Here is a 22,049-nt window from a genome sequence, read left to right on the forward strand (position 1 = left end):
ACAACTCTGCAGGGAAGACACATCGTCCATGTTTCGTAGATGTGGAACAGGAGTTCAGGGAAGTAACTTGCCCAAAGTCACTCAGATGGGAAGTGGTTTGGCCAGGTTTACAAACTAGGTCACGCCTGATCCCAGAGTCAGTATTCCTTCCCCTGCACCCTGCTGCCTCTCCAGATAGAAACTCGATACCTATCACGCCTGCCCCGACTGTCAGCAGAGCTATTTTCAGCAGCGGTGCAATTTCACCACAAGGGAGCAAGGCTCATCAAATACGATCGCACGGAAGAGCTTCGCGAAGGTGGTGCTATCACTGATGGAAGATCTGGGAGGAAATCGGTCAAACCAAAACAACCAAATGTCGCCCACTGCTTCATCCTGGGACTCGATCGCCAGTATAAGCTGGCCAACTTTGAGTTTTCTGGGCTGCTCCCTCCTTAAATGCAGGATCTGAAGCAGCAGTGACTGATTTGAGCTACAGCTGGTGTAATAAACAAGAAACCTACAGCCTTGAAGTCGACTCCGACTCACGGCGACCCCACGTGTTACAGGGCAGCACTGAGCTCCATAGGGTTTTCTTGGCTATAATGGTTACAGAAGCAGATTACCAAGCCTTTCCTCTGTGATGCCATGGAGGGGTCACACCGCCAACCTTAGGCTGGCAGTCAAGAGCAAATCATTTGCACCACCCAGGGACCACTGAATAAGTAAGACTAATGCTTAAAAGTTTTTAGCACAATAAACTTTGTAGTTGGGTCAACTGCTTTCTTGATGAACGTCCCCTTCATCATAAGACTGAGTACGTACTTAAAGAAATGGACATTCTGAGATAAATTTACTCCTAACAGAAAGGGACATTTTAAAAATTAAATTATACCACGAGGCAAGCAATTGATCAGCAATCAATACGTGGCCAATAGTTACACATATAAGATGAAAAGGCAATTATTAAAAGCTGATCAATCTAATAATCAGAAACATGCAAATTTAAGTGGTGTTTTTAAAAGATGCTAATCCCCAAGGATGCAGGGCAAATGGGCATTCAAATGGCTACAACCTTTCAAGGACGCAGTTTGATAAAACAAATCTAGACATTAAAGTTAGGCAGCAAATCCCTTGATTCAAGCAATTCCACTTCCAGAAAATAACCCTATACAATAGTTACCGATGGGTATAAAAATTTAAGTACAAAGTGTTCATCTCCATTCCACAGCTATCAAAATGCTGGAAGCCACCCAAACATGCCACACTAGGAAGATGGTTAGAATCACACGATGGAGTACTATGCAACCATTTAAAATGCTGTGGAATATTAAACGGCAGGGAAAGATGTTCACAATCCACAGTTAACCAGAAAAATAAAATCACAAAAGGAAAGGAGGGAAACAGAAATGCTTGGAATACTATACACTAAATATTAACAGCATGCTTCTGGTTGGTGAGAATTTAGGTGATTTTTATTTTCCTCTTTTATTTATCTGCATTTTCTAAATCTTCCATAAGGAATACATATTTTATACCAAAAAACCAAACCCACTGCCATCGAGTCAATTCTGACTCATAGCGACCCTACAGCACACAGTGGAACTAGCCCATAGAGTTTCCAAGGAGCACCTGGAGGATTTGAACTGCTGACCTCTTGGTTAGCAGCCGTAGCACTTAACCACTACGCCACCGGGGTTTCCACATATTTTATAGCAAGAAAAAATAATTGTAAAAATGATTATTTAAATGAGAACACATGTAAAGCTAATTTAGCCTAACACCTGGCATACGTTATGAGTCTGATCAATGCTAGTTCCTGTTCCCATACCATTCTTCCCTCAAGCCTATTTTATAATCATTACCCCAAGGGGGAATTTGGTGGAGAAAGCATCGATGTACTAACCCGTGATTCACGTGAGACTCAGAAATCACACTGTCTGGGCCATCCCGGCGAGACCACACCCTGTGCACGGCCTGATGCAGGGTGGGCTTTCACAGATTTGCTGAAATAAACTCTTTGAATTCAGACTCGGGGTTAACAGACTGAATGAGCTGCTGAAAAGAGGTTGGTCAGGGCTACGCACCTCTTCCTGGAACAGGAAAGCAGCAAGGACAGTGGAGAGAGTCTCAGGCACAGAGACCAAGTCCTCTGTTCTAGTTCTACAGGTACCTACACTCAAGAGCTATGTGACCTCAGGCAAGTTACCTCACCTCTCTGTGCTTTCATTTGGACACCACTTCAAGATAGCTGTAAACACTGCAGTAAGAACTAAACAAGACAATGTGCACAGAATCTTCATAAATTTGAAAGAGCTATCTGTCTAAGACATTGTTATAATGATCAGTAAATACTAATCTAGAACAATTAAGTACATTTTAGAGGTAAGGAAAATGAAAATAATTGTTAATTTGAACTTCATTTTCCATAAAACCAAACAAGAAATTTCTTTGATTTGGACTTTGTCCCCGTTTTTATGAGATAATCTGTTCATGTGAAAAGCCTAGCTCCATCCACCTAACTAGTCACTCCCACCTTGGGAGAAATATTAAGGGCACTGGCAAACAAGTCCCTTCCTCCTCGTCTCACACACACACACTCCTGCATATAATCTTAGATCCACTCTCAGAGTTTAGGGCAGAAGCCTTCATTTGCTTTCATATAGCATTATCTGAATACGCCTCCTATACAAGAACAAGCAAAAAACCCAAGGAGTGCAGCCTGGTAAAGAAGTAACTCAAAGATTTGAAATATAACTCACTAAATAAGAGAGCACTTTGCATCTAACTCGTCTAGTTAGGCTAATATAGATAAAGATGGCACTTCAAGAAACACAGCATTATTCGTTAAGCCAGAGGAAGATAACACATTTAGGCAAGTAACTCTAGCTTTTAGATCAACCTACTGGGGCCTTAATTTGAGGGATCTTTCCAAAAAGAAATCTCCCATTTACACAAACGTTAATTTGGAAAACACTGAGGGCTCGTATCTAAGCAGTGTTTGCAAATATGCTGCAGAAAGCTCGAGAAAGGATACAGGCTCTGTCATACTAAATAAATCAATGGTCAAAGGGGTCTCAATGGTCAGCATCTCTTTTTTTATAAAATCTGTAATAATTCCCAGAATAGCAATTTAGTTTTAACAATTTACCTGGTAGACAATGAACACGTTCATTTACGAACGACCAAAGCACTTTTACTTTGATGGAATAGTTTTGTAACGTTGCAAGTATATTCACAATGTTTTCAGGCTCTTTCATTTTCCAAAAACGCAAATTGCTGAGAAAGAGAGTCATATAAATAAAAGTATATAATATCGTGCATTTGTTTTACCCCCATTAAAATTTTGAAAATAAGCAGTTTTATAAAACCAAAAGTGTTTTGTTTTCTGGGCCAAATTTCTGTTTGAGAGCTAAAGCATGTGGTTAATGGGTTGCCTCAAACTTTCATTACAGGGCCAAAATAAAAATTACCCTCCTGAAGCCTCTGTATGTGTAGACGACTGGCTACTTGCTTCATATTAAGTATTTAGTTTCATATGTCCTCTCTTACATAAGAAACTTATAACCCTGTTGCCGTCAAGTCAGTTCTGACTCATAGAGACCCTACAAGGCACGGCAGAACTGGCCCCACTGGGTTTCCAAGGCTGTAATCTTTACGGAAGCAGACTGACACATTTTCCTCCCACAGAGTGCCCCGGGGTTGGAATCACCGACCTTTCAGTTAGCAGCCGAGCTCTTTAACTACTGCACCAACTTAAACCAAGTACAAAAAGACACATTTTCTAATAGTACAAGAGTATATCATTAATAAACAATCTAGTTACAATAAACTATATAAGACTGGCTAAGGCGGAGGTGCCAGAGGGCAGGGGAGATCCTATGTTCTTATAAAAACATATAAGGTCACAGGTCATTCTAAATGAACCTTAAGCAGAAGCATTAATGTTTAAATATTACGATTTCCACTTAGGGAAAAAAAATCACATTACTGATAGGACAGCACACTCAGAACCAACAATGTCATGAAAACACACGCGCTTGTGTAATCTGGCAGGACAGGCGGCTCCTTGAATACAATGGGCCGTTTTATTAAATGAATCTCTTTATCCTTGGCATTTTATACAAACAAAACAAAAAAAGAAAAAGAAACAAACATAACACTAGTAACAGTATTCACTTTGAACTCTATCACCGAGATGTACAAGACCTAAAAAATACGTTATAAAAGTAAAAGGCATTATTTAACAAAAATGAAAGCAAGGTTGTCTGAGGAAGAAAACTGTATATGAGAAGTAGCTGCTTTTGTTTAATTATATCAAAGGGCAAGAGAGCCCTCTAGTGGAGAAATTATGTAACTATATGAAGGCATTTCACAGCTTTGAAGTTAATTTACAGAAAATGTGTAGAACACTATCTTTTCTTACGATTCTTACTACGTCACTGCATCAGTAAAAGCACGAGCTCAAATTATTTTAATTAGCTATTAAGTAAAGCAATTTTCAAATCTAACACTACTGAATCTTGATTAAGGTAGAAAGACTTTGGAATACTGTCTTTAAATTATCAGTTTGAACCATTTTGCCATGGAACAATAGCTTATATTGCCCTCATTTGTTTTGCTGACACTATAATAAAGTAAAATAAAATTTAAACCTACATGCAAATATGAAATTCAACTGGTGACATAAGGCAAATGATCAAAAACAGTCTCAGCTGAGATTTAATCAAGTAGAAATACATTTTTTAATACAGTTTTTCACATGTATTACCAAATTATGATGTGAGACTCATTACAATGCTTTGTACAGGTCTCTCCTTTTAGATAGCTTGGCTTCTCAAATACTCTGATCGTGTAATTTCCACATATGTTCAATGTCCAAGAATATTTAAATATAAACAGGCTGTTTAATTTGTAAGATACAACCTTCAGTTTTAATGCAACGTTATTCCAGGACTTTTTCCAAAACTGTGTGTGACGAAAATCTCAACATTTTCTCAGAACAAAATCATTTTATTTATAATATATGGGTATACTTTAGAATAAGAGAGAAGTTACAAAAAATTTTTTTAATTTAAAATTACAGTTTAAAGTTCCGAAAGGATTTTTTTTAGATTCTTTTTTTCTCCCTCTACTTAATGAGCACCAGGTTCTTAAAAAGAAGATAAATTCCAAGATCTCACTAGTTTGTCTTGTCAGTAATCAGAAAGGAAATTGTACTCAGGCATTTCAGGATGCCAAGTATAATGATCCCATATGAGTATATTTATCCAAGAAAAAAGACTAAATATAAATATATCCTTGGATTTACACAACCTTTTGGAAGAACTGAGAAAGAGTCAATGGCATAGCCTAGGCTGGAATGCAAAACTTACTAACATGAGTTTGGAAAAGGAAACAGAAAACTGAAGGTGTAAAGAAAAGTAGTCTGTCTCATAACTGGGAAGTGAGTGTGAATTTAAAATCTTCAGAATGATTACATGTGACTACATGAAGAAAAAGTTACTTTCTTATTATTACTGCAGAACTGGTAGAATTTGGAATTTATACCAGATCTGAATTCATGATCCTGATGACTGTCAGAACAAAACAGTATGGCAACTACACTGTAATTTCAACAGTTTTTAAAAGTGGGCTCTGTAAGCCAAGTCCACCAAAATTTCAACATTATCTATGACAACATTCTGGATTTCCTGCAAAGAAATCTGCTACCTTCATTTGTTTAAAGTAGAGCAAATTTAGGGATGAATCTGATAGCTGGAGAATATACTTTTTATATCTTAAAATATATAAATTTCAATATGTATTACAATCCCTGTAGTAATGCCTAGGGAGGTAATTACATAACATAAATACCAATAGAAAATTGAAGTGCCATTCCTTAAATATGTTTTACTGATATATACCAAGGGGGCCAACTTGTACTTGTTCAGGAGGAAAAACAAACAGTTTTCCTCTTGTTAATGGCTCCTCTGGCTCAAAACCCTAACCAGGCCAGGCTATTCTAGATTTCAAGTAACAACATTTGATAAAGCCCAGCATTATGAAGGTTCAAAAGGTGAAAGGAATTTTTCATCCTGACTAAACTTTTTTTTTAAAAAAAAACTCTAAAAGGGATTTAAAAATCAAATTTTAACCATTACTGGTTTAAGCCTGAAAGAGGAGAGTTTTATCATCATTGCCACTGAACACTGGACTGAAAATATCTAATTGGCTCATACTTTTTAAAGGCTCTTAAATACATGAAGATGTTTCACAAAACTTGGATTTTATTCCTTAAATATGATGATAAACCTCTCTCGCTCACCGCAGCCATGTGTATGAGTTCCAACAAATGTCCCTGCTAATGGGAGACAGGGAACAGGGCTGGCACTGTCCCACGCATAGGCATTCAACTGTACCCTCATTAGAACTTATGTGAAGGGTCCTGTCTTCGATGAGCAAATGTCAGGCCACAAACTCAAGGAGGAAGCATTTTATACTGAACTCTTTATATACATAACCAAATTAGTTAGACTGACAGCTTGAGTCTAGAAGAAAGCCTACAGGATTTTCTGTAGTGTGGAATTCCCAAGCCTATATTTCTTCTCCTGAGCCTTCACAATAAGATTTGTAATTAATGGTCACCATGTTGAAGCCACTTCCATTCATTTTTACCAAACGAGAGCCAATAAGCTGCTGCTAACTCCAGAGTCATGAAACACCTGCCCCTCCCTGCTCAGCACTAAGTGAACATACACAGAAATGAACTCCTCCCTTGTCTCTAGTGGTTAGCAGTTTAGACTGTGGGGTTCCGGGCCGCTTGGTCTCCTAGCAGAGGCTCTGGGTGAAGAGATGGCTTTCCCCTGGATACTGAGATGCTGAACTCCACAGACAGGTCGACAATCTACAGCTTTCAATCTACAAGTTCTTCAGGTTCAGAAAGCTGGCTAAACAAAGGTCAAGGAGAGAAGAGTATTAGTTTCTGAGGAGGCAACATCCTAGGCCTTGCAGCTCCCTAAGAAAATGGGGAACAGAGTTGAGGCAAGGGTTACAAGATATTGGTGGGACACTCCCAGCAGTGACATATGATGTGTTGACACAATCTTCTTGTGGCCTAGGGGCATCCATTTATTAGCACAAGGGCCAATTTAGAGAATGTTAGTACAAGCTTACTTTTAAAGTGATTTAATACCCTAGTGCAAACTTTTTCTGTAAAGGGCCAGAGAGCAAATATTTTTGGCTTTGCAGGCCAAATGGTCTCTGTTCAACTACTCAGCCTTACTGGTAACACAAAAACAGCCATACACAAAACAGGAACATATGGACACGAGTGTGTTCAAATAAAACTTTATTTACAAAATCAGGCAGCAGGCCATAGTTGGCCAATCCCTGATCTAGACAGCTGAACCCAGTCAAGGGTACTACATGACCTTAACTGTGAAAACAAAGATTCCATGAATCCATAGTGCTTTATTCTGACATTTCTTCAGAATCTTCTTTGTATCTTCCAAGCTCACCCTGATCTTTTTGAGTTAAATTAACTGTTTCCCTCCAATTGCCTCAATAATATCAAACATGACAAATTCAAAATACAGCTCTGTATCATTTGTAACTGGAAGCAGGGAGAAGACAAAAAAAATCTGCTTAGAGGCCACTTCAAACGAGGCAATGTACTAGTCAAACTCCGGAGTCCATCTAGCAAGAGATGCCCCTCCGGCTACCTTATCGTCCCCTTCTACAACTGAGAGAGTCTCACCATTGGCATTTCCAACAAAGCCAAGCCTGCCTTATAGAAAATTTAAAAAAAGAAAAGTACAGAACCATTGGAAATATCAGATTGGCAAATCAGCCTCTGAAGCGAAGTAGATATCTATATGTTTTAATTACGGAGTCACCACACTCTCAAAACAAATACTAGTATGTTTTCTTTCAGCCCAGCCTACTTCAAAGAGAACAGAAATTCACAAGGCTGAAGATTTAACAGCTTATAGATAGAAGCGGGCTCCCTTGAGTGATAAAAGGTAAGGGAATTCCAACATTATTAAAACTCTGATAGAAGATGGCTCTTGAATGTCCAGAAGTTGTGGAAATGAAGACGCCCAATTCACTCTGCATTCAGCTATTTCATTTGAAATGGGCAGAAATAAGGCAGTGATAGCAATTTATAAATTGGCAGGTTTCATAGTTCAGTAGAAGGAAGAATTTTATCAAGAAGCCACAGCCTACCTGAGCAAGGACACATTCTAAGGCAGTCATGCAGGATATAAAAGCTAACTCAGTTAGGACGAAATACCATGTGCCTATCTGAAGCTTCTTCTTTTCTTTGCACCTGATACCACTGCTGCAGAGAGAAAGTTATCTGCAAGTATTTGATTGACTGGAATGTTCAGTATATTATTTCAAAAATTAAGAATAAAAATCTCCAGCACTCACCTAGGCTTATGCTTTGGAAGAGTGGAGAGGGTAGATGAGGTGAGATGCCATGTCAAGGGCAATTTCTGAGGGAAGGTAGAGCTCAGGTAGAACTGTGGGTGTTTGAATAAAGAACTGGTCTCCCTAAGGCCTTCCACAACATCCCTTCTGTCCTGAGCTTTACAATTTGCACACAAAATAAATTACAAACACCAGGAAGGAAGGGTCTTCGAGGGGAAGTGGGAGCTGCAAAGAGGCACAAAGATTTGGGAGCTTTTCTCAAAAGGTCTGAGGTCCATGCTGATCAATAACACATTTATTCTGTGATGTTTCAGAATCTCCTTCTCTTTCTATAATAATTAAATATCTAACTAAATGCAGTTCTTTTTACATTGTGAACCACTTTATTATTCCTATATTAGCCTGGTGCTACAAACCTTTGGAAGAATATTAGCCACATTCAAAGGTTATCTAGCAGCAGAGCACAGTATGAACACTTACATGCAAAATAACCAAAGAATTACATGGCAAAAAAATTTTTACTAATTAAAGAACAGTCTAGCCAGAAGATTAAGGGAATGAGATCTTTTAGTTAATTTTCTGGTTAACTGAGTGTTATATCAAAAAAAAAAAGATATTTTATTTAGGTGCTTGTTTAAGTCCTTATTTTTTTTAATCACTCTGTACTATATCGGTCCATTGGAGCCCTGGTGGCACAGTGGTTAAGAGCTCAGCTGGTAATCAAAAGGTCAGCAGTTCAAATCCACCAGCCGTTCCTTAGAAACCCCGTGGGGCAGTTCTACTCTGTCCTAAAGGGTCATTATGAGTCGTATTCAACGCAACAGCAACGAGTTTGTTTTGTTTTGATATCAGTCTATTCACATCCTCACCACAACAGTAGTCAATATAATCAACACGATATACTGCTTCTTGGATGACTGAAGATCTGGCCATTATTTTTAATACGGCATCATGAGTTTTGACATCAATAACAACTACATAGAATTTATCCCAATGCAGAGGTTCAGACAATTGAGCCGAACATATTCAGAGTCTAGGATGATGTCTGAAAGTTGATTTTAAATAAATCTTCCAGTTTTTTGTTTTTTTAAATTCCATTTGCTTCTTTATCCTGATAGATAAGTGCAGTCAAAAGTTCTGCTCTGGGATTGTAGCCTACTAAATTTTAGGCCCTGTACTATACAATAATTAATCCTTTAAGAATGCACTCTCAAATAGTATAAACTGAGGAGAACACATTGTTTTGTGGTTACGAGAGGTGGGAGAGAGGGAGGGAGGGTGAGAGAGAGGGAGGGAGGGTGGGAGAGGGTTATTTACTGATTAGTTAGTAGATAAGAACTACTTTGGGTGACGGAAGGACAATACTTAATATAGGGAAGGTCAGCTCAACTGGACTGGACCAAAAGCAAAGAAGTTTCCGGGATAAACTGAATGCTTCGAAGGTCAGTGGAGCAAGGGTGGGGGTTTGGGGACTGTGGCTTAAGGGGACTTCTAAGTCAACTGGCAAAATAAATTCTATTATGAAACCATTCTGCATATCACTTTGAAGTGTGGCGTCTGGGGTCTTAAATGCTAACAAGCGGCCATCTAAGATGCATCAATCGGTCTCAACCCACCTGGATCAAAGGAGAATGAAGAACACCAAGGTCACAAGATAATTATGAGCCCAAGAGACAGAAAGGGCCACATGAACTACAGACTTACATTATCCTGAGACCAGAAGAACTAGATGGTGCCTGGCCACAATCGATGACTGCCCTGACAGGGATCAAAACAAAGAACCCCTGAGGGAGCAGCAGATCAGTGGGATGCAGACCCCAAATTCTCATAAAAAGACCAGACTTAATGGTCTGACCGAGACTAGAAGAATCTCAGCAGCCATGGTCCCCAAACCTTCTGTTGGCCCAGGACAGGAACCATTCCCGAAGACAACTCATCAGACATGGAAGGGACTGGACAATGGGTTGGAGAGAGATGCTGATGAAAAGTGAGCTACTTGTGTCAGGTGGACACTTGAGACTATGTTGGCATCTCCTGTCTGGTAGGGAGATGGGAGGGTAGAGAGGGTTAGAAACTGGCAAAATGGTCACGAAAGGAAAGACTGGAAGGAGGGAGCAGGCTGACTCATTGGGGGAGAGTAAATGGGAGTATGTAGTAAGGTGTATATAAGCTTATATGTGACAGACTGACTTGATTTGTAAACTTTCACTTAAAGCACAATAAAAATTATTAAAAGAAAAAGAATGCACTCTCATCTCCTGTGCTTCCTTGATGATGCTAGGGAATGCTTCCAGAAAGCTGAAGAAGCGGTCATTCAAAATTAAGGAAGGCAGCGAAGGGAAAGCATGGAAGTTATGCACAAAGGGGTGAGGAGATGGAAGCACAGGAGAGAAATGGCCAACACGTGGAGTTATGAGGGCTGCAGGGGGACAATCAGACACAGAGAACTTGACAGAAAACAGTCCATGCAATTTCATGTTTTTTACCTAAATTACTCTGAAAATGCATATCCTAACTAAAAGCATTTGGCTCTTACTAATTAAGATATTGACATAAATGGGTACAAACAAAATCACACGGGGCGTTATGGTACCATCTGCTTTGCCTCTGCTTCTTTACCAGCCTATGATGTTTCAGGAGCCCTGCTAGAGGAAGGAACTCCTCCCCCACTGAGCAACCTACCTCACGGTCATCACTGTAACTAAACTCGACCAATTCAGAGGGTTACTTCAGAGGTTATGCCAAGGACTAATTAATTCTCCAATTTTATAAAGAAATATGATCCTTTTCCCTAAGGAAAATGATATTCTTAGTGACCAATCAAAACCTGCAGTGTCCTTTATTCCAAAGTCATAATACGTTGTTGTTGCCCATATTCCATTACCAATCAATTTTGGTTTGAATAACCCAGGTAATTGGAATATGTCCGTACACCACACAGACCAGGTCAAAAACTCTTAAGCTGAGCCTGTTGTCTCTAATCCTTGAATACCAAAATAGCCACAACCTTTTGCTGAGTGTTCAGCTTTTAGAGAATTCAAGGTCAGCTCCAACAGAGCCTTCCATGATAACACCGGGATTTAAAAAGAGAGGTCATAATTTTAACGAAACAGCAGCTGAAAAGGGCTATAAATGTATTTTTAAATTACAGAATTGCTACTACCAAAAAATTTCACTGCATTAGATTTATGTGGATCTCATTTACAGCAGTCACACACATAAAAAATAAAATCATTGTAACAGCCTACCGATTCCTGAATTGGCTCCAGTGACAATGACCACTTTTCCCGTGAAATCCCGGCCCTGGAGTATTTCCATGGCGGTGGTGCTGCCATCATACCTCTGTCTGGTGGTTGGCTTGGTCGGATTATCATCCACAGTAAATGCCAGTCGTGGGTCCAAATATGTGGTTCTTTTATTTATATGACTGCAAAGAAAAGGAGAAAGTATTTTACATTAACCCACAGCATGAACACAAGCATTCAGAACTATAAAAAAATCTCCTGGTTCAGAAAAACCTCATTTTTTTCACATTTACCAAGAGGCTTATTCTTAGCAGTGAAAAGAAATGGGCCTCTTTATCTTCTGGCATCCTGAAGGATAACACTCCTGCCTGGAAAGATAGTCACTGAATTCCATTCTAGAGAATTACCTGTAAGTAACATACGATAACCTTCGCCTTTCGGCCTTAGAGCTCATAGGAGTCCTCTTGAGAAAGCTTTTTTTTAATTCATGCAAATGTGGTTATAAGATCTGTCAGCCACTGTTTTTAGCAGATCTCCAGCTAAGTCACTTAGCCCTGTACACCATCCTAAGATTGGTAGAGAAGTAAGAAAACTCAGAATTATGTGTCTTAAATAAGTACAAAACTAGCCAGCTACTAAAATTCTAATGATTTTCATTTTAACACTGAACTAATTTTGAAGTTTATCTAAATCTTATAAAAGTGATATTGAAATATATTGGTTGTCATGGGTTGAACTGTGTCCCCCAAAAATACGTCTTAACTTGGTTAGGCCATGACTCCCAGTATTGTAGGATTGTGTACCATTTTGCTATCTGATGTGATTTCCCCATGTGGTGGAAACCCTGTTAATACGATGTTAATAAGATGGATTAGCTGCAGTTATATTGATGAGATCTACAAGATCAGATAGTGGCTTAAGGCAATCTGTTTTGAGATATAAAAGAGAGAAGCGAGCAGAGAGGGAGACCTCATACCACCAAGAAATCAGCACTGGGAGCAGAGTGCATCCTTTGGACCCAGGGTCCCTGCTCCTGAGAAGCTCCCACACGGAGGGAAGACTGATGACAAGGACCTTCCTCCAGAGCCAGCAAAGACAGAAAGCCTCTCCCTGGAGCTGATGCCCTGAATTTGGACCTGTAGCCTACTAGACTGTGAGAGAATAAATTTCTCTTTGTTAAAACCATCCACTTGAGGTATTTCTGTTATAGCAGCACTAGATGACTAGGACATTAGTACATATGGACTAACAGGTTACTCCTTATGTAACAATTTATTTTTTACACTTTAAACGTATTCTTGGGATTTCGAATAAATACATCTCGAAACATCTTAAAAACTATTAAAAACTCTCCAGAAATAACGATAAGTAAGATTTCAGAATTTAAAACATATTTGCAGTATGTATTTGTAATATATATTTTGTTGTTGTTAGCTGCAATGGAATCAGCCCCCAACTCACAGCGACCCCACCCACAAATGGAACAAAATATATACAATCAAACCCAAACCTGTTGCCATCAAGTCAATTCCAACTCATAGCAGCTGTATGGGACAGAGTAGAACTGCCCCATGGGGTTTCCACAGAGTGCCTTGTGGATTTAGACTGCTGACCTTTTGGTTAGCAGCCTGAGCTCTAAGGAGCCCTGGTGGTTAACTGTACCGCCAGGGCTCCATACATATACACACGTATATAATAAATACGTGCACATATCACATTATCTATATATACAATTAAAAAATACATGATTACATATTAAAATATATATTATTATATACGTATATGTTTATAAAACTACATTTAGTTTAAAAATCTGTACTCTTTACCCAAAAAATACTAAGACATAAGAACAAGCCACTCTTTATTGTAGTTATAATCATAGCCTGCCAGATAAGCATGATGACTCCAATGTCATTCGCAGACATTACAGCAGCGGTGTGCTGAAGCCAGCTCACCCTGGCTCACTAGAATCAAACGTGCCTATCTGTTCCCTGCTCCACGGTGACTTCACATTAGTAGCCTAAATCAGCTATGGTAGAAGCATTTACTTCATGAAAACAAATCAAAGTTTATTTCTAAAGAGCTGGTTGTTAAACATTTACCAACACACCACTACAACAGGCTCAGAATGATTAGGTGACTAGCTGGGGTGGGGGCTAAGGACGAGGGCAGAGGGGCTAGGATTTAACCCACTTCTAGCTGGACTCGGAAGTCCTTGCTTGTTCCTCTGCACTAGAACAGGGCTGGCAAACTATGGTCCAAGAGGGCAAATCCAGCCCGCCACCTGTTTTTGTAAATAAAGTTTTATTAAAACACAGCTACATCCACTAATTTACATATTGTCTATTGCTGCTTTCATGCTACAATGGCAGAGTTGAGCAGTTGTGACCAAAACAATACAGCCCCCAAAACCTAAAATATTTACTATCTGTTCCGTAACAGAAAAAGTCTAACAACCCCTGCTCTACAGAAAATCAATGATTCTCAAACTACTGCAACCAAACCTGCCACCATCAAGTGGGTTCTGGCTCATAGCGACCCTATAGGACAGAGTGGAACTGCCCCACAGGGTTTCCAAGGCTGTAAATCTTTACAGAAGCAGACTACCACATTTTTTTCCCCACAGAGCAGCTGGTGGTTTCAAACCACTGACCTTTCAGTTAGCACCCGAGTGCTTTAACCACTGCTCCACCAGGACTCCTCAAATCACCTGAAGGGCTTGTTAAGACACAGACTGGAGGGCCCCACCCCAAGTTTCTCATTCAGAAAGTCTGGGATGGAATAAATTCCAATAATATATTCCTGAGAAAATGCTTTTCCAGTAAGTTCCCAGGGGCTGATGCCGCTCGTCCAGGAACCATACTTTGGGAACCACTGCTATAGGTCAATTAAGAATAACACCCATTTCAGGTGAATAACTTCCTAAGCGTGGGTGCAAAAAAAATTTGCAACATATAACGAAAGGGCTAATATCCTTAATTTACTAAGAAAAACTTTTACAAACTAATAAACCAAACCTGTTGCCACTGAGTCAATTTTGGCTCACAGCAATACTACAGGACAGAGTAGAACTGACCCACAGGGTTTCCAAGGAGTAGCTGGTAGATTCAAACTCCCAACCTTTTGGTAAGCAGTCAAACCGTTAACCACTGTGCTACCAATTAATAGGAGATAACAATTATACTGCAGACATTCAGCCTGCCAGACAGTCTCCTCTCCCTGTGGCTGCTCACAGCAGTTGGGAGACACACAACCCATGGTCCTTTTGCTCTCAATACTGGCTATGTACCAAGAGTTCACTAGGTTGTTCCAAAAGTCCTTATGCCATCAGAACTATTACCATATGAGGTGAAAATAAAGTGTCATTGTATAACGTATTATGAAAACTAAGCTGAATGCTTTGGAAAGTCTCAAAGGTAAGCAGCTAAAAAAAATTTTTGGTTCAATCAGGTACACTGAACACACTAGAAAAATGTCATAAAAAATCCAGAAAGAGTCAGCACTCAGATTTTTTGAAAAGGTAAGTTTTTGCTCAACTTTAAAGAAACTGAAACTGGAAATTGCAGAGGCTATGCTGTGGGTGTGCTACGTTAGGCTGTTATGCTTTGGGGAGAAAGACCACCCTCCAGTCCAAGCACCAGATGCATAGTCAGAGCAAGTCTGGTCCCACCACAAAAGCTTGGTGTAACTTAACAGAAGGTTAAAATAAAATGTATATGTTACATACATACCTTTCCTAAAAAAGTAACCCCCTGCTTAAACCAACTTCTATTAACTAACAAATCCTAACTCCATAAATAAGAAAACTTCAAACATTCATTCTCCTCTTGACTAGTCAAGAGGGCAGAGTTTGGAGCAGTCATTTGTGTTCAAATCCTGGCTCTACCACTTACTCGCTGCGGGATCATTAACAAGTCACTTACCTCCCTGGTCTGTGTCATCTGCAGCAAACCATGGATAATAATAATTCTTACCCCTTAGCGTTACTGTGAGGATTGAATGAGCTCATAGTGCAGATATAAGGTTATTTGAACCCTGCCTGGCTCACATTATATGCTCGATAAGTGGTTAATATTCTTGTTTGTTATTGGAATTTACTCCAAGGACAGAATCATAGAGGTGAAAAAGTTTTAGAGACCAAAAAAAAAAAAAAAAACCCACTGCCGTCAAATCTATTCTGACTCATAGCAATCGTACAGGACAGAAGAGAACTACCCCATAGGGTCTCCAAGGAGCTGCTCATGGATGCGAACTGTTGACCTTTTTATGGTTAGCAGCCAAGCTCTTAACCACTTTGCCATAAGGGCTCCTTTAGAGACAAGGATGCCCAAAATATTATAATTATAGACACCCAAAGACAGGAATTTAACAACATCAATTATAGTATATCTGTACAAAATACATGCTCTGTAAACCTGTTACCATCAAGTCGATTCCGATTTACAGTAACCCTATAAAAAAAAAAAAAAAAAAACCCTATAGGACAGGATAAAACCACCCCATAGGGTTTCCAAGGCTGCAATCTTTAAGGATGTAGACTGCCAGGTCTTTTCTCATGGGAGCGGCTGGTGGGCTCAAACTGCCAACCTTTCGGTTAGCATCTGAGCACTCAACCACTGCGCCACCAGGGCTCCTCAAAATTCCCTATAGCCATTAAATATCATCATCTTGGAAAATATGAGAAAATGCTCATGATACATTATGTGGGAGAAGCCGGTTACTAAGCAGTTCAGATAGTAAATTCCCTTTTTTTCATTCATTTGTTTTTAAGAAAACAAGTGCATGAAGAACAAACTGGAAGAGTTACTCCAAATACTGTTAAGAGCAGTTATTCCTGCCAATAACATGATGATGATGTACTTCATATTTTTCTAATTTCCCAATTTTTCTAGTCAGTGTGCATTCCTAATTTTTAAAATCTACTAAAAAGCTAGATGGTCAAGACTAGTTTCTGTGTAGACACTTACTCGACAAAAAACACTTGTCCATTCTCATCAGTTTCTTGTTCCCATCCATACGGCAAGTCTGAAACACAGGAAAGGCTCATAGGTCAACGTGTGGCAGAGTGAATGGAAGGCCTCTCCCCAGGATTCCCAGGAAAGAGGGAGAGGCCCATGCCTGGCTAGTCCCAGCCCTCTAAGCCTATCCCACCAGACCAACTAGTTTCAATGCCCCGAGGTCATGTGATCTGATTGTGGCCGTTGCACAAGGCCCATTACCCCAACTGGACCACACATTTGTGCCTCTTGCTTTGAAAGAAAACCCTATCTCATTCTTGCTCAGTCTTAAAAGTTCCATCCAGCTCCTGCTTCTGCTGTGAACCTTCCCAGATGCTCCAATCAATGTGAATTCTCAATTGGATGAATTCACAGCACACATCGAGATGGATAGCACCCAACACACTGTTCATATGATGACTTGTGGCATCTCTTATGCAATATTATTGAGTAGGTTTTGGGTTTGTTTTTTTTTTTTCATGTTTACATTCTGTCTCTTCAACTGGACCGTAAAGCCCTTGAGGACAGGGACCTTCTCATACTTCTATTCCATGGATCGCCCACTTGCAAAAAGAAGCACCTAGAAGGCATGGAGATCTTTATGGAATCCCATAAAATACTGGTATCTTTAATTCCGTGATACAAATCAAGAACAATTTTACAAACAGACCACAGAAAACATGGGTCGAGGACTCTAATTATTTTAACTCTTTTTTTAAGACCATTAAGAAATCATTCTTACTCCACCCCAACATCTCATAACATCCTTCTGCCAAATCCTATAAGTTCCTTGATGGTTCTCTACACAGAGCTGTCCCAGAGCGACATGGTGTGACCTGTCACCTGCCTGTGACATGTTACCTGTCTAATTAATGCTTTAAATATAAGGTTCTTTGCTTTATGATGACAACAACATACAAACCTCCTGCTACTCTCTTTCTTTTTCCAGTTTTCGGATGCTCCCATTGGGTCTTCTCCTCAGTGTGACTGTTAAAAAAAATCCACAAAATAAATAGCTGAGTCACACTTCTAAAAAATAACCAGTAGCTTTAAATGTTTTCCCTCCCAGATTATACTACCACTTAAAAGTAGTAAAGCCAGACATTCAGAGAAGAAATATTTAGAAGAGAAATTTTACTGTTTACATCAGGTCAAATTCTCTGAGTTGTAAGGAAATGCAGTCCTGTGAAAATCTCCTGAAAGCCTCACTCTATAAAAAAAAAAAAAAAAAAAAATAGGCTAGTGGAAAAGGAGGAGGAGGAACAAAAGAAGACAAGGAAGAAAAGGGAAGACAAAGAGGAAAGAGGAGGAAAGGGAAGGGAAAGAAAGGCCTCAATCTTACTACGATCTTCCATCAATAGGAAATCATATTGCAGGACTTGATGTTGATGTCAGTGTAGTTTCTTCTATCCTCCCACACCTCACTTACTCACAGGACAGGGCCTGTGCCTCCCCGTGTCCCATCACTGCCTGCCAGTGCCCCCCAGCACTTCAGTCATGCTGGCCTCTGCCTGTCGTCAACCCTACTTTGCTCACTCCTGCCTCAGGGATTTTGCCCTTGTTGTTCCCTCCACCTGGAATATTCCTGCCCCAGATCTTCCCGACCGGCTCATTCTCATGTTTCTAGTCAAAGTTCACCTCCTCCAGGAAAGCCTCTTTCACCCTCTAGCTAGAGGGAACCCACTCATCCCCATCCAACTCCAGCTTTACCCCATCACCACCCAATTCCTTGCCCTGCTTATATTTTGATTTATTTTAGAGCCCCATCACTAACTGAAATGATATTGTCTGCCTGCTTGTTTGTCTCCAACAGCCAGTTCCATGAAGACAGGGATTTCTGACTCATTCACTTCAGAGCCTGGACAGTGCCTGGCAGATGGCTGGAACTCAAGAAACACTTGATGAACAAAGGAACAATTGAATGAATGAACAAATGAGTTCACAGCCTGGTGGGGCAGAGATACAGAGTCATGAAATGGTCAGCACACATGACAGGAGACAGAATCCACGGCCTCATGGGAGCCAGAAGGGAGGAGGTCATTTTTCCAACAGTGGTGAGGGTGACAATGGGAAACCAGGGCCAGAGAGTGCGGGATCAGGAAAAAGACAAGCGAAAGGGATGAGAGAGACCAAGTGACCTGCAGGACAGGAAGCATCACACCAGGTCGGAGTGAGCAGGCCCTTGCCTAATTCAATTTCTCAGCTTACACCGGCCGTTTCCAGTCTGCCCTGAGGATCTTTAAGGCACCTGCTCCCTGGAACAGGAACAAGCGAGTCACTGGACAGTAATCCCCAATCCCAGCCCCCTCAAAGACAATAACAACCAGAGATAGACCTCAAATTCCTGCCAGGGGAACAAGGGTTCAGATCTGCAGCCTGCGGCACACATCTGTCCTGAGGGGCACAGGTGCCCTGAAGGCAGAACCCTTGGGTCTAAATGAAGAGAGTAATTTTGTGGTTGAGGACTCCGGAGCTTGGCTTTCCCACTTACCAGCTGCATGCCCTGGAAGATACTGTTTAACCTCCCTGTGCCTCAGTTTCCTCATCAGTAAAATGAACATAATAGTAACACATATTGCTGCTGTTAGGTGCCGTCTCATAGAGGCCCCATGCGAGAGAGTAGAACTGACCCACGCGGTTTCCTAGGCTGCAACCTTTACAGGAGCAGATCACCAGGTCTTTCCTTCTGTAGAGCCACTCGTGGGTTCACACTGCTCACAAGTTTTGGTTCACAGCTGAGGGCTTAACACTACCACCAGGCATCCCTATGGTGACACCTACTCAGGGTTATAGAAAGGACTGAACAAGCTAACATGTGTGAAGAGCTCAGAACTATGCCTTCCACACAGTTTTTCAAAGTGAAGACTTACATGTAAAAATTAATTAAAAGTTATTCTTTTTAATTGTAGCCTAAAGTAAGTTTTTAATAAAGAGTAAATTATAACAAGTCCCCAAAGTGTTATCTTCCTTAAATAGAAGCCTTCTTTCATTTTTTTTCAATAAGCTTTTTGTCATTTAAAGAAATAATTATTGGTGATTTTAATTCAAACCAAAGGGATCAAAATTACATTTATACTACATTATATGAACATCACTTTCATGTATGCTCGTCCAAGTTTTTGGATTTTTTTAAGCATAGTTTCTGTAAGTTGGCACAGAGATCTAGAGCTCACAGTGAGGAAGAAGAGCCCAGGCGAGCATCCTGTGGAAAAGAACCACCTTTCAACAGGGAAAGGCTGGCTGTATTCTGGCAGCCAAGAGGCCTGGGCAGAAAAAAAGGGGCGAGTGGGAAGGATTCAGGAAGACCCCAGCACCGGCACCTTGTTCCTCCACCCATCTGCCACAGAAGGGCCACTTTAGACCACTGCAGGGAGGGGAGAAAGGACTGGCTAGCTCTCTCTAGCGGGAGGTCTGCCCTCAGTGGGTGTGAATGTCCCAGAGCTCCCCTTACTTGATAAGACCCTGGAAACAGTGGATGACTGCCTCTCCCTGGAGACCCCAGGCTGGTGGGGGTTCCATGCAAGGTGTCTATCAGTACACATGGGGCATCAGTAAAGGTGACCTGGTAAGCAGGAAAAGGGTAAAGCTGGAAAAGGGGTTTCCACAAGGTCTCAATAGGAGCTACAGCTTCTGTCCCATCAGCCCTGGCCTTGGGCCTGGCCCTGCTGCAGTGAAAGGAAAACATGTTGGAAAAATGACTTGAAGGACAATCTTTGTGAATGCACATTATCAAAGTTTCCCAACCCGCAAGAGAAAGACTAGTGGCCCTTCCAGAGTTAGGAGGGAAAAGAAAGGCCAGAGACACTCACACAGGTCAGGAGAGATCAAGGGGACTGTTGAGAATCCAGGCTTAGGAAAGGTCAAAGAACAGACCGCCCAGCAGAGGTCTGGAAAGATGTACCTTCCAGCTATGGGAACCAGTCAAGACCAGTCACCCATGTCAGTGTAATAAAAGAGGGGCCTTGTGGAGACTCAGTATTTGTACTTAAGACACTCCCTAGCTGCAGAGACAGTGGGAAAGGCTAACAGTTATTGATTATTTATTACTTTTATTATTAGCATTTAAGACACCTTCTGTTAAGTGTTTTACGCACAGTGCCTGGACCAACCTCATAGCAACCCATTTTACCGATGAGGAAACTGAGAGTGTTTTTTTCAGTTGCCCAAGGTTATAAAGCAAATGATGGTGCTAAGACTCTGAAGGGTCTGCGAGCGTTTTCAGGACTTTCCCAGGAAAGGATAATGAAACTCTGTAAGGCATTTGTTAAAAGGTACATATTCCCAGGCCCCCTCCCCAGACCTCCGAGGAGGGACGTGGACTTCTGCACGTTGTTTTATCTTCTGTATTACTGTTTTTGGATAAGGCCAGTTTGCCCACCACTGCGCCGTGCAGTGCTGCCTCCTGGACAGCAGAGGGCGCGCCTGACGTTGCCAGGTGACCCTCGCTTGACCCAGGGCTCAAGAAGAGGGGCCGGCCCCTTCTCGGGACCGGCGAAGCCCTTCAGCTGAAACTCTCCAGCAATTACTTCCACTTTGCACCGCCCTCGCCACGCAGGCCCACGGTGCCGCGCAGGTGGCGTGCGAGGGCAGTGGAGTGGCCGGGCACGTGAGGCCGTCGGGTTCCAGGTGCGTCCTGGCCCGGCGGCGCCCACTGCGGCCCCCTTACTTGGCATAGTAAACCCAGCCGTCCTTGGTGGTTCTCTCCTCCCAGCCCGGAGGCAGCTCGTCTTCGCTGTCCGTGTCGTCCAGGCCTGCGTAGCGCAAGGCTGCCATGGCGGTGTGAGGAGGTGCTCTGTCACCCACTCGTTGGGTCGCCTGCCGCCGGGTCTCCTCACCCAGAAACTCCCGCTTCAACCAAGTGCCGCGCGCGTTGTTCCCCGACCGCTCGCGCCTGCGCACTGCGCCGCCCAAAGTCGCTCAGCTGACTCCGTAGCTGCAATCCAGTCTCCAGAGTTTCAAAACTGCCAAGCGAAAATGGGCGGGGCCCGAGGAGAAGCGTGGTGAAAGCACCTAGGAGGTCGCACGGCCACTCGGCTGGAATTAAAAGCCGGAGAATGCTCCACGTTTCTGGAAATGGAGTGGCGCTTCGTCAAGCTGCAGGCCGCAGGGAAGGGGCGTGCGCATCCTGTCACTGTCCAGGGCTTCACCCGTTGCTGGGAGAGCGTAATCCCTTCCGCGTTATTCTGACCAATCCTGCGGGAGCTCTAGCAATGGGGCATCCTGGGAGATGTAGTCCAGGCACACCCGTGGTAGAAAGCGGCGCCAACAGGAAAAGATTCCGAGGGTGGTTCGCCGGACTGCAGCATTTTCTTGTTTTTGGGCCTTATGAAGAGTGAATGCCCCTTCAGAGAAACCTTCCCGGGCTCTCCATCACCCAGGCTGTGTGTGAGTCACAAACTTTGTTGGGCCTATA

The 22,049-nt window shown here is 41.7% G+C and overlaps 1 protein-coding gene across 13 annotated transcripts in view; it reads right to left on the reverse strand.

Moving 5' to 3' along the window:
* WWOX (WW domain containing oxidoreductase) overlaps nt 1–21,719 on the reverse strand; it is a 1,096,383-nt gene extending 1,074,664 nt beyond the window's left edge. For 11 of the 13 annotated variants that reach the window (XR_010318844.1, XR_010318846.1, XR_010318845.1 and 8 more), the window contains exons 1-4: nt 21,303–21,411; nt 17,559–17,623; nt 16,607–16,664; nt 11,643–11,821 (exon numbers count right to left, since the gene is read on the reverse strand). Coding sequence is in view for 10 of the 13 variants with exons in the window: in XM_003418094.4 (XP_003418142.3) it covers nt 11,643–11,821; nt 16,607–16,664; nt 17,559–17,623; nt 21,303–21,409 (409 nt within the window). In the remaining 3 variants the exon portion in view is untranslated. Of the gene's footprint in view, nt 1–11,642; nt 11,822–12,046; nt 12,195–16,606; nt 16,665–17,558; nt 17,624–21,302; nt 21,412–21,471 lie in introns of those variants that run through there. The other 2 variants (XM_023558142.2, XM_023558141.2) reach the window with 2 other exon arrangements.
* Between the last annotated feature and the right edge of the window lie 330 nt (nt 21,720–22,049).

This window comes from Loxodonta africana, chromosome 21 (genome assembly GCF_030014295.1).
Source record: "Loxodonta africana isolate mLoxAfr1 chromosome 21, mLoxAfr1.hap2, whole genome shotgun sequence".
In the NCBI taxonomy this organism is placed as follows: Eukaryota; Metazoa; Chordata; class Mammalia; order Proboscidea; family Elephantidae; genus Loxodonta; species Loxodonta africana.